Below are 12,927 nucleotides of genomic sequence, written 5' to 3'. Positions count from 1 at the left end.
GCGAGAAAACGAGAGAGAATACAAAAATAGAAGTAATTGAGTAATGTAGAAAGAGAGAGAGAGAGAATGGTTAGAGAAATATAAATCTAGAGATAATAGAGTGAAATAGAAAAAGAGAAAGAGAGAGGGGGAGAAAGAGGGAGAGCAAGAGAAAGAGAAAACAAGGCAGCAACTGAGAGAGAAATATAACTATAGAGGTAATAGAGTAAAATAGAAAGAGAGAGAGAAAGTGAGAGTGTGAGAGAGAGCGAAAGAGACAGAGGGAGAAAAATATAAAGATCGAGATAATAGAGTAAAATAGAAAGAAAGAGTGAGAGAGAAAGAACCAAAAGAAAATTAAAGAACTCTTACAAGAGCTAATCTAGCTCATGGTGCTCATTTCCTTGAATTATAACTGCCAGTTTTACTGACTTTGCAAGAAGTGACTGAAAGCCTTCGAAAGCAGGATAACAGTTTGAAAACGAAAGGGTTGATCGTTCCAAATCTGTGATTTCAAGAACATTGAATCTTTACAAAACTAAAAACTCATTTAAATCGCCCAAGAAGGCTGGTTGTCCACAGAACACAAATGCAAGAGAGGACAGGTCACTGCCGAGGATATCAATGGGTAATCGGTTTCACTTAAGCAGCTGGAATTGCTTGCTAGTTCGGAACATGGTAGTGGTCTACCCCAATTCTGGGGGACCAAAAATCTCATTACCAAAAAATAAATAAGTTAAAAAAGTTAGACTGGGCTTTGCTGAGGAGCATATTGTATAGCGAGAAGAAAACCTGACCAGAGTCCACTTCAGTGACGAAAGCGAATTTGATTTATTCGGTCTGATTGGAAGCATTATGTTTAGCGACATATTAGACAAAGGCTAAAACCAAAGTGTATAAAAGTCAGTGGAAGGTCGAGGGGTAGGCGTCATGGTTTGGGGCATGTGTTCTGCAGCAGGAGTTGGGCCTCTTGTACAGCTGAGACAATACAAACATCTTCTTCGTTCCTTTATCTTCTTTGTTTTCTTTTATCCTCACTGTAAAATGTGATACTGGAGTGCCACGTCCAATTTCGTTGTCACAATATGTTCAACCCATTTTGTAACAATGATAATAAAGGTATATTCCATTCTGAGTTAATGCAAATGTGTATCAGAGCCTTCTTCAATCCCACATAGTTCCTTACTTGCATTCATCTCCCAATCATCCTGCAGGACAATGCTCCAGGTCACGGAGGCAAATCGGGTTGAAAATGTCCTTGAGGGTAAAAACTAATGGCATAGTCTGCCCATAGTCCTGATCTTAACCCAATAAAGAATCCTTAGTGACAAAGTTATGGTCAAGAAAGCCACTACAATCAGCAAACTGGAGGAGGCTGGAAGAAGAATGGACCAAAATTACACCAGTGCAGTGTGAGAGACTACAGAAGCCTGTACACTTGTTGATCGGTGTGTTCTCTAATTTTATGATATGCTGCATTCGTAAAAATTAAAATGAAGGATTTTATCAAAAATAATATCTGAACATATAATTGTATTAAAAAATGGAATAGGATTGAGAATATCTAGGTTCATCTCTGCCCAGCAGGAAAAAAAAATACTTCACAATCGAGCTCAGAAGGCTGTTTTTACATGATTCCCAAAAACAAACATATGAAGTCCTCCACTGGATTTTAACGGGGAGTGAAAATATTTACATGCTTGTCTTTTGTCAGCGAGGCATCGAATACTTGCAAAGACCATTCAAAATGTCCTTGTACAAATATGCTAGCGATATCCAGTCATGAACACAGGCACCTAGTGTTCGGATGTAATGTGCTATGGCAAATTAATCGCCACGCAACACTGAGAGTGCTTGTGCCATGATTGTACGGTACATGCGGGCAGAAGTCGGCAAGCATCTTCTCTCAACGTTTGAGATGACAAATAATATAGATTCAGAGATCAGATTCAGATATACTTTATTGTCATTCTTGTACACGTGTATACAGAACAAAATGCCGATACATCTGACCCGCACAGTTTCCTTGAATGTACAGATATAAATAAAATGTTGTATTGAGTTGGAGTATTGAGGTACTAATAATATACTACCGTATTTTTCGCACTATAAAGCGCACCCAAAAGTCTTAATTTTTTTTAAAAGCCGACCATGAGCCTTATAATACAGTGCGCCTTATATATGGCTCAATGGTGTGTCGCAAAGTCTTGCAACTAATGCAACAGCCGCCGACTAGATTTTCCCCCGAACGTGAAGTAGTCCGCGGTGTATGATGGGATTTATATACCGGCGTTTCATTGGCTAACCAATGTGTCAATCATCATTTGAATCGATCACTATTGGCTAAAGTTATTCGGAGGTAAAAGGGGCGGATCCTTTTTATCATTTACAGGCTCGGATAGGCTAAAGGGGCAAAACAAACCCTGCAATTGGCCGAAAAAGATGTGTCAATCATCAGTTGAATCTATCACTGTTGGCTTAAGTTATTCGGAAGTAAAGGGGGCGGATCCTTTTTATCATTTACGGGCTTGCATAGGCTAAAGGGACAAAACAAAGCCTGCAATTGGCCGAAAAAGATGAATGTGAATAGCAAGTTTGTTTGGTTGTCTACGGCATAGAGAAAGCATGTTTTACTATTCTGTATTTGTAAATATTTTATTCTCCTGAATTTACTACACTCACGGATATAAGAGGACCATGGTTGCACATTATTATTGAACACAACGACTTTGGTGAGCTACTCCGGCTATATATTTTCCCAGTATCTTGTTTCAGAGTGATATCGATGTTTCTGTAATGGGTCTTTTTTTAAATTAAACTCAATTCCAAGTGTTTATTGTCATATGCACAGTAAAGTTGCGAGCGAAAAAGAAGATAGAAACTAAGGAATGGTTGGCATTTCTTGAATCCCAAGACTTTAACCTGCCGAATGATATTTGGAACGATCCATTTGAGTGACATCGTACGGACACCGCATCCGCACGTGTCTACGACACGTATTTGCTTCTTTGCAAGCTTTGGGAATGTTAAGGGGGTAATAAGTTTGACTGAACTATCTGACTGTTTTGTCGACATTCCCATTGTAGCGCCTTATAATCCGGTGCGCCTTATCTATGGAAGGTATAGGACCAAAAACTGTGTTTTGGGGTGCGCCCTATAACCCGGTGCGCCCTATAGTGCGGAAAATACGGTAAATAATTATAAGGAAGTATAGTATTATACAGTAGTGCAAAGAGTGCAAGAGGAGCAGCTAAGCAGCACAAAATCAAAGTTAAACGAGACTGTGTAAACATCTTCGTCTTTTATATTTGTGTGTTTGCAGAGGTTACATAAACCGACAATTTTCCATCATTCACAGATTTTGTTTAGGATGAAACTTTTAAGATATGAATTTTAGGACCATCTAGCGCGGCACTTTAAGAGAGAGAGAGAGGCAGAGAGACTGCTGTTATGGACTTTTTGGACTATTTTATAGGCTTGAGGCCTCGTTGCTGCCATGCACTTTCTGGACGAATTTCAGCATATTACTAATTGTTTTCTTTTAATAATGTTCACTGTGTTTTGTGTACTGTTTTGTGTACCCAATGCTAAATCTAATCCACCCTGGTCATCCTGGAAGGGGGATTACCACTTATGAGGCCCCTTCTCAATTTCTCTTTTTCCTCGTGCTGAAGTTTTGAATTTTCCCTTGCCAGTGTGTTGGTTTAAGATCAGGGGATGGTGGCATTGTAACCTGTGCAGTCCTTAGAGACAATGTGATTGAGGGGTATACAAATTAATCTGACTTGATTTGAGTCAAAGAAGAACAATAAAGACCCGACAAATGAATTTTACTTTTTCTTTAGTATCCACACATTGTTTTAGTTATCATTTTCATAAACATGTTCATTTAAAACAAACAAAAATGAAACCCAGCCCAACCCAAACATAATGATTTACATCTTAGGCCCGACTCAGGCTTGGGTTTAATATCTTACCACTAGTGGATTGTTCAATTTCCTTTTTTTTATTTTTCTACTCAAGTTGGGTTATTTTTTTTTACAAAGTGTTCCGAGTGTTGTAAAAAACCCTTATATTCCCTTATGCTCTTATGTCCTAAAGCCACAACAAGCAAATCAATAAAGACACAAATGATATCAGGATGATTCATGACTGAACAGATGACACATTTTAACTGAAATCAAAATGAGAAGTGAATGATTTAAAATGCAGCACACTTCACCAATAGTGGGCAACACAAATTTAAGGGTTCGTACACCTTTTCCATTGCCAACTTCAAGCACTTTTAAGGACCTTTCAAGCCAATTTTTCAATTTCTCCAGTACCAATAAAATATGTCCAGTGTGAATCATGTATATTGGAGATCCATAAGTACATCTGCGATTTACATATGCACATTTTTCATTTAGCATGTGCATTTATCAAAACATGACATTTCTACATCTTTGGTAAACTGTGACAAACCTCTCCCCATAGACTGTAGGTGTTGGGTAAAAATGTAACTTACATTTTCAGTTGCAGAAAGTTCTTTCCGTCACATATACCACTAGATGTGATTTTTAGATCTTGAGTAAATTACCAATATATTTGTGGATCTGAACAATACTTGTGTAAACATTTTGTAGACAAATCTCTCCCCCCAAAATGTTGGGTGAAATGACAGTGATATGTAGCTAACATTTTCAGTTGCAGGAAGTTTTTTTCCCATTCCAATTCACCACTGGAAAACGCTTCCTTTATCTCTTGCCTGTCCCATAATAAATGTCCTTAATTGATACGTAATCATTGCACTAATACAAATTACATAGTGCCATGTTTAGGTGTAGCATGCACCTGTCCTCTTGGGCTAGACCCATAGGGGGCAATGATGCTTCACAGGACAACGTCATACAAACTAATGCCAGCTGCAGTAAATCACAACGGCAAAGTGAAGCCACCAGAGAGCAGTGTCAGCGTCATATTTCCGAAGACTTGCTGTCAAACATGGCACTAATTTGAAGCATTTATAAGCATATCACCCAAAATTCAAGCACTTTCCGATCCTTAAAAACAAAACATTAACATTAACACATTTTAATGGCTTTCAAGCACCTGTACAGACACTGTAGTCTGCCCATCCCTGTCCTAAAGCCTCAACAACTGGGAGTTCAAGTAGATTAGAAATAGTCTCTAATTTCATCAGGATGATTCATGACTGAACAGATGACAAAAAAAATGGGAAGTGGGCAACACAGAAAAATGATTCGCTGGCATGCAAGGGAGCGAGAGCGTATGACGGAGGAATGAGGAACGAGAACCGGCGGTAAGATGCTCACCCTTCTGTACAAAGCGGTGAAAAAAAGCGAAAGAAAAGGACGCTAGGCCCAAATGCCCTCCTCATCGTCCTGAGGCAGCGTGAGTCCAGAGAGCAGCGGGGGAAGTTAGTTGAAACAGGAAGGAAGTAGCAAGGACGAGTTTCGTCTTTAAAAACAATTATAAAAAAGGACAACACTCACCTGATCCGGCGATGGCTTGTGGTTATTGGGCAAATCTGAGTTGGGTGACGACACTTTCAGGTGCTCGTCGTCATAGTTGTCGGCCATGAGCTTCATCCTGTTTTGAGTCTGCACGAAATTAAAAAAAAGGGTGTTTTTATACAGGGTTGCGAGGATTAGCGGATCTCATCAATGAAAAGCGAAACTAAAAACACTCGACGACGAATTCCGTTGTCAAATGTTGACGACGGTCACGGTTTTTCAACAGAATGAGGCGTCTCTGCAATAGCGTCTCTGTCTCGGGGCGGCAGTAGCTCAGGAGGTAGAGCACTCGTCTTGGGATCCCAGTTCGAATCCCGGCTCGTCCGTGTTTCATGTCGAAGTGGGTAAGACACTGAACCCCTAATACCCACAACAAGCAGGTTAGCGCCTTACCCCAACAAGCAGATTAGCGCCTTACACGGCTTCAAGGCCACTATTTGCAAATGTGGAGCACATTGTAAAGCGCTTTGGGAAGTCATTGACTTGAAAAGCGCCATATAGATGCAGGTCATTTCATTTCATTTCGAGCGGTAACGCACAGAACTGACGGCGTCAACATCAAGTACGCGTACTGAAACGATTTTTTTGCCTGGATGCCGCAAATGAAAAGAACACTTGCAGTTTGCAAAGCAGATCTGCATATCATGGCAGTATCTCCGGGATGCATGAACATTTTAAGAGACAGAGAGTCAGAGAGAGAAAGAGAGAGAGAGCAAAACAGCAACAGGAAGAGAAAAATAATGATAGAGATAATAGAGTAAAATAAAAACAGAAAGAGAGAGAGCAAAACAGTGACGGAAAGATAGATATAATGAAAAATATAATAGAGTAATACAGAGAGAGAAAGAGAGACAGAGAGAAAGAGAGAGGAAAGCAGCGACAGAAACAGAAATATAATAATAGAGATAATAGAGTAAAATAGAAAGAGAGAGAATGTGAGAGAGAGAGAGCAAAACAGTGACAGAAAGAGAAATATAATGATAGAAATAATAGAGTAAAATAGAGAGAGAGAGAGAGAGAGAGAGAGAGAGAGAGAGAGAGAGAGAAAGAGAGAGAGAGAGAGAGAGAGAGAGAGAGAGAGAGCAAAGCAGGGACAGAAAGAGAATTATAATGATAGAGATAATAGAGTAAAATAGAAACAGAGAGAGAAAGTGAGAGAGAAAGAGAGCAAAGCAGCGACAGAAAGAGAAATATAATGATAGAGATAATAGAGTAAAATAGAAAGAGAGAGAGAAAGTGAAGAAGACAGACAGAGGGAGAGAAAAATAGAAAGAGAGATACTAGAGTAAACTAGAAAGAAAGAGAGAGACAAAGAGAGACAAAGAGAGACAAAGAGAGAGAGAGAGAGAGAGAGAGAGAGAGACAAAGAGACAAGGAAAATTAAAGAACACTTAAAAGAGCCTCCCACTCAATGGTGCTAATCTAGCATATGGTGCTAATTTCCTCGATTATCTGTCAACAGTCGGACAGTTGAATCAAACAGAGTCTGACTCGCCTCGGTAAGATTCAAGTAACATTCAAGCCAATACAGTAGTGATGACATACATTGCACATTTAATACGCATACTTTTGAAATAAAAGAGAGATTGAGTGACAAACGTTTTAGAAATTAAATACATGGTTTTGAAGAACAACAACCAGTTGTTAAAACGTTAAAAACAACAAATGTCAGTTGTTAGAACCCTTGGATTTCAAACTGTTGATAATTGTTAGTACTTCTGTTCCAGACTTTGCAGTTGACCACTAAATGTACTTCACAAAATGCACATAATATTTGTTTTATTTACTGTTGTACTGCTGCTAATGAGCATATTCTTGGTTGGTTTCAATTTTATCATTTATTTTCCTGTCTCTAAAAAATGGAAGAAGGTTTATTCGTGGTTTTATGTCTCTACTGACCAAGCAATATGTCTGATTGGTTTAAGATGGGAATTTCAGGAAAAACTAATAATTTTTCGATTATTCGACTGCTCGGGTCTTGAAATAGTCGTTTGTTGCAGCCCTAGTATTATATATGACCTACGCCAGTTCTAAGTAAAAAACATGATGTCAATGATACACGCACACATTGTCTTTTCCACTTCCTCTCTTCTCTTCTGAGTTCCTCTCATCACATCCACTCCCTAAGAGGTCCCCTGCTACCCTGTATCCCTTTTCAGTTCCCCCTAGTTACTTACTGTTCTGTTTCCTAAGTTACAGTAGTAAATCCAGCTTTTAACGGGGAACCTTGGAGGAAACGAGCCAACGTGAAATACTGGGGATCGGAAAGATGATGAAATGTGCGCATAAATTAACTCATTCTCTGACAACCGAGAGTCCCTGGTTTTCAGCCACCAATGTGACCTCATCTTACCTGACCTGGAGCCACTTTCACAATGAAGGTTCAACAAACTCTAATTCTAAAACTGAGTTGTGCCACCCTGAGTGAGTACAGTAATTGCTTGCGGTTTACTTGCCACTTTGCAAATTTTGTGCTCTGCTAAACAGTCACCCCTCCGCTTTTCTTCCTGTGTCTGCCTGTGCATCAATGACATCACGTTCTGAGTTCCAAGCGTATGTTCAGATCAAAAAAACGACATTAAGTATGTGCATATCTTTTTCAATTTCAGGTTTCTCTGAAAACCATCATGCACACAAAACGTTCTGGAGAAGAAAATGCTTTATATCGCCAACAAATATGGACTTCTCAACCCGCTAAACGTGCTCTGGAGCTTCATGTGGCTCTTTGGCACTCTTTCGTTGCGCCCTGGTGCTTTTTAAAGATGTTTGATAATAGAAACATGTATGTTTTCCGTAGGAACACAAACAGGACACATTTGTAACTGTTTCCAATGAATATGGATGGACACAGTATCTGTTTCCTTCCTTAGAAGACTTATTTAAGACTTTTAATCTTTTTGCGGTTATAGACATATATATTTTTTTTTTTATTTGGTCCAGGGGCAGAACGGCGGCGCAGTGGTTAGCGCGTGTGCGGCACAGTTCCGAGGTCATGGGAACCTCCTGTGCGGGTTCAAATCCAGCTACCGGACTTCCTGTGCGGAGTTTGTATGTTCTCCCCGTGCTTGCGTGGGTTTCCTCTGGGCACTCCGGTTTCCTCCCACATTCCAAAGACATGCATTTCAGGTGGATTGGCCGGTCCAAATTGTCCCTAGGTCCCTGCAATTGGCTGGCAACCAGTTTAGGGTGTCCCCTGCCCACTGCCCGATGATTGCTGGGATGGGCTCCAGCACCCCCGCGACCCTACTGAGGATAAGCAGTGCATGGCTCTTTCAACATTTTGGGTTGCCAAATCTGCCATCCCTAACATATACCATGTATTTCCCTCAGAGTCATGATTATATTTTGCCAGTCACTACTTCCTGAATCTCAATGACTCAATATTTTTATTATCTTTCAATTCATTTACTGTCTCATGCTTTTTAATTTAATCGAGTGAGGCCGCTCTTATGACTGACAGGAGCGCTACGAATAACTTGGCATCCATTCCTTGGTTTAAACAAGAAGGGACTTTACTAGCTCGACTATTAATACTCTCATCCAAACACATACTATCGTATCTCTACCTCTCTTTGGACATTTACTCCTCTTGGGCCTCTCATTGTTTATTTTGTATCAGACCGATTTACTGGCTGTCCCTCATCATGCCTCCTTCTCTGACACAAGTCCTTATTTTTTTCATCTTCTTTTCTACACTTACCATGAACTCTAGACTACAAGCAGCTACTTTTTTTGCTAGATTTTAAACATGGCGGCTCACAATATGATTTGGCTTCTTCTTTGTTTTTTGTTCTGGCGCTCCTGGCAGGTCGCCAGGGCCAGTGCCTAGCAGCTGGCTCAAAACTGGTGCGGACCAGGGAATCCGACTGTTTATTCAAAACAAAGCATTACGAGGGCCTGCTGCAGGTGATGGCGTGATGTGATTTCTGCTCAGTGCTCTGAATGTCAAAGTGAAGAAATTCAAAAAAGTATACGGCCGGAGTAACTACGACTCTCTTCTGTAGCCAAATGTCTCTTCATCTAGTGACGCGCATAAACGGATGAATGAAGTCCCCACTGTCACTATGGATTACGATTACGATCTTGGCAGAATTAGAGGTAAAATGTCTGGAACAGAAAAGTAACACAATGTGCCAGGATTAGGACACTCCTTTGCGGACTCTCTCCGCAGGTGTCAATCTTGATAAAATTGGGATTAACATATTGTATATCCTAGCGCGTGTGCGGCACAGTTCCAAGGTCTTGGGAACCTCCTGTGTGGGTTCAAATCCAGCTACTGGAGTTCCTGTGCGGAGTTTGTATGTTCTCCCCGTGCTTGGGTTTCCTCCACCGGGCACTCTGGTTTCCTCCCACATTCCAAAGACATGCATTTCAGGTGGATTGGCCGGTCCAAATTGTCCCTAGGTGTGAATGAGCGAGCGAGTTGTCTGTCCCTGTGTGCCCTGCGACTGGCCGGCAACCAGTTCAGGGTGTCCCCTGCCCACTGCCCGATGATTGCTGGGATGGGCTGCAGCGACCCAACTGAGGATAAGCGGTGCAGCTAATAAGATGAGATGAGATATTGTATATGCAAGATTCAAACAAAAACATACTAAAAACAAAACTCAACGTACTATACGCACTAAAATTCTGAACCCCGATTAGATTTTTTTTTAAGTAGTAATAACTAAACGTGATCATCTTTCTATCACTTTGTCATTTGAGCAAGGGATGGGACCGCTTAAGATCAGTCGCATGGTTCAGCTTGTGTACAGGTTGTTGTGAGTGTACAGGCTTCTTATTTTTAGTCAGTACAGTAATTTGAGTTTGGTTTTGAGGATGTTTTTGTCACACTCGTGCTTATATTTTAATACCAATTTAATTAGTATTGACTGCTGAGCTACGTGATTAAGATTGATCACTGCGCACACAGTTTGCAAACGAGTGTATTCATCGTGGCACAATGTTTTAGTTTTCTGTACTAGAAATTTTCTCACAAAATTTTTAAAATGTACGTTGATACATTCATTTTCATGGCTGTTGAATCCCTTAACAATCCTGTAAAATTGGCCTAAAATCCCAATTAAAGCCTTCCCCTAAGTAAATTGCATGCTGTTCTTGAACCATTTGGAGAATAGGGACGATTTTGGTCTTTTTTGAAGGGTAAGACTCTAAAATAATCAGTTCAAGGGCCTATAGATGAGTGTAGCATGGTCACCTTAGCTGGAAAACAAGAGAGACGATAGCTTGAAGCCTTACCTGGTACCTTGTTAGATTTAATCGCAATCTAAAAAACTAAACATTATATTTTAGACTTTTTTCTAATTGTAGGTCTCAGCGTTTTTAAATGTGGCAATTTGGAGATGACCAGTTGACAAAACTAATAGTTTTGCAACTGTCAATTTCACTTTGGCCATTTTAATAGATATTTTGAAAGAGTTGTAAATGTTTGACTTCTCTTTCCAAAAGTCACTCAATGATTTGGAACATTTGCACGAAATAAAGAAAAAAAGAGAGAAAAAAATAAAACACTAGTGGCGTTGCGCACTCTGATTTTGAGGTCAAATTTGAATACACAGTAAATATCTGCGCGATTATCTGTTTATAATTTAATGGGCTAACTTATATGTCAATCATCATTTAAATCGGTTATTAGTGGCTGAAGACATTTGGAGCTAAAGGAAGCAAGATCCTTTTTTAAACAAGCCCTTGTTGGCTAATGCGGGCTGTGGACCATGCAAAAAAAAAAACCTGGTATTGGCCGATAGTAGTGTCAATCAAATTGTCAGAGGCTAGCGGCGGTATTGAAAATGATTTTACAAGTCTGTTTATTTGTAAACGGAAATTATGTTGCAAAACGAACGATGCAAAAACGCTTTTAGGTGGATTAATTTCATCTGTCGACATTATTGTGTGTTTTAGATTGAATATTTTACAGGCCTGGACTAATTGCACAATCCTGGATGGAATGTCTCCATTTTTGCAGAGTTTCAACTCATCAGCTGACTTCCTTGGGGACTTTTAGGTGAACTATGATAGCTTTATACTTTTCGAGTATCTTGTTTCAGACTGATCGTGAGCTGTCTGCGATGAGTCTGTTTATCTTTAAAAGGGAATAATGGAGTGAAACAAACTGATTACAACAAGGATTGTCAAATGATGCAGGAATGCTTTTAGGTGGATTTTTTCTTGAAAATCTGTCGGCGTTATTGTGTGTTTTGGATTCACTGGATTGTTCTGGATGTACCAAGTCCTTATTTGCTGGGAAACCTATAATCAGCTGATGACAAGAGCACATAATTGGTGAGCTATGCCGATTTATAGTTTTCGGGTATCTTGTTTCAGACTGATCGTGATGTTTCTGTGTTGGATACATTTTGAAATGGTCATTATATCTTGATTCCCCTTTAAGGTTTACAATGTGGCATGACATATTTGTGACTGGTGACATTGTACAGACACGTATTTGTTTATCAACAGTCTGACGGCTTAGAATTTGGTATGGCTTTTACAAGAACAAAGCAGTTTTTTCCTTAAATTTGCGCAGGCCAGAATTGATTGAAATTAGCAAAGTTTGCACTCACTGCAGTTCCATAAGAACCAACGAATATAAATGTGACAATAAAGGATAAGAAGCAAAGGAATGATTCACGACCCCCCACACATCTCTCCCTTATATAGGACGTTTTTTTTTTAATAAGCAGCACTGCTGACCTCATCCCCCTGGCTCATTTAATTTAAACAAAATGGAATTTTCACAAGATAATTTCATTATTACAATCTCTAGTTTCTTTTTTTCCCGCCACCCGCTGCTATCCGTGATAAAGAAGAGAAACAAATGAAGCGAAGTAAGGAAAAAGCTGACTCGTGACAATGGAGGAGGTCGGAAAAAATTATTGCAAGATGATAAGGCCCCTGAGATTATTAAATCATCACTATCTCGGTCATTGGCATACATATAATGCATTTTATACCTTACAAAAACTATAACTTTGGGTGCGCGTTATACACAAAGTTTGACTGTATTATCACAAAACATTGGTAGTCATGGGATTCGAATCAAGGTTTGAGAGCTCTGAACTCCAACCACTAGAACACCAGTGATATAGATAACAAGTGAAAAGGCAATGGGATTTATAATCAAGCAACGTCATGGGTTGCCCAACCAAAATACAAACTACAAGCTACTGGTGGTGCCTGAATAGTACCCTTTTATTTAATTATCATGTCATGTGGATTTTAATGCAACATGAACAGTATTTCTTTTGTTAGCCTATTGAAAATTACTGACATAACATAAGAACCTGTGGCTTTATTTCTCTTAATATATTAAATTGTATTTGTTAACTTCTGAATAAGTTTAATTAACCTCACTAGATGCATTATTTAAAACATTTTCAACATTCGATCAGTCCGGTCTTCTTGGATTGTAACCATTTTTTTATTTTGCCCT

At 39.5% G+C, this 12,927-nt stretch overlaps 1 protein-coding gene across 8 annotated transcripts in view; it reads right to left on the bottom strand.

The window, feature by feature from the left end:
• LOC148356406 (ELKS/Rab6-interacting/CAST family member 1-like) overlaps positions 1 to 12,927 on the bottom strand; it is a 179,019-nt gene that overhangs the window by 22,243 nt on the left and 143,849 nt on the right. For 5 of the 8 annotated variants that reach the window (XM_088347183.1, XM_088347186.1, XM_088347185.1 and 2 more), the window contains one exon: positions 5,475 to 5,582. In XM_088347183.1, the coding sequence (XP_088203309.1) occupies positions 5,475 to 5,582 (108 nt within the window). Of the gene's footprint in view, positions 1 to 5,294; positions 5,364 to 5,474; positions 5,583 to 12,927 lie in introns of all 8 variants that reach the window. The other 3 variants (XM_088347188.1, XM_088347190.1, XM_088347191.1) reach the window with 1 other exon arrangement.

The sequence above is a fragment of the Urocampus carinirostris genome, chromosome 11 (assembly GCF_059441175.1).
Source record: "Urocampus carinirostris isolate Australia breed hairy pipefish chromosome 11, RoL_Ucar_1.0, whole genome shotgun sequence".
Classification (NCBI taxonomy): Eukaryota; Metazoa; Chordata; class Actinopteri; order Syngnathiformes; family Syngnathidae; genus Urocampus; species Urocampus carinirostris.
This window is presented reverse-complemented; position numbering and strand designations above follow the sequence as displayed.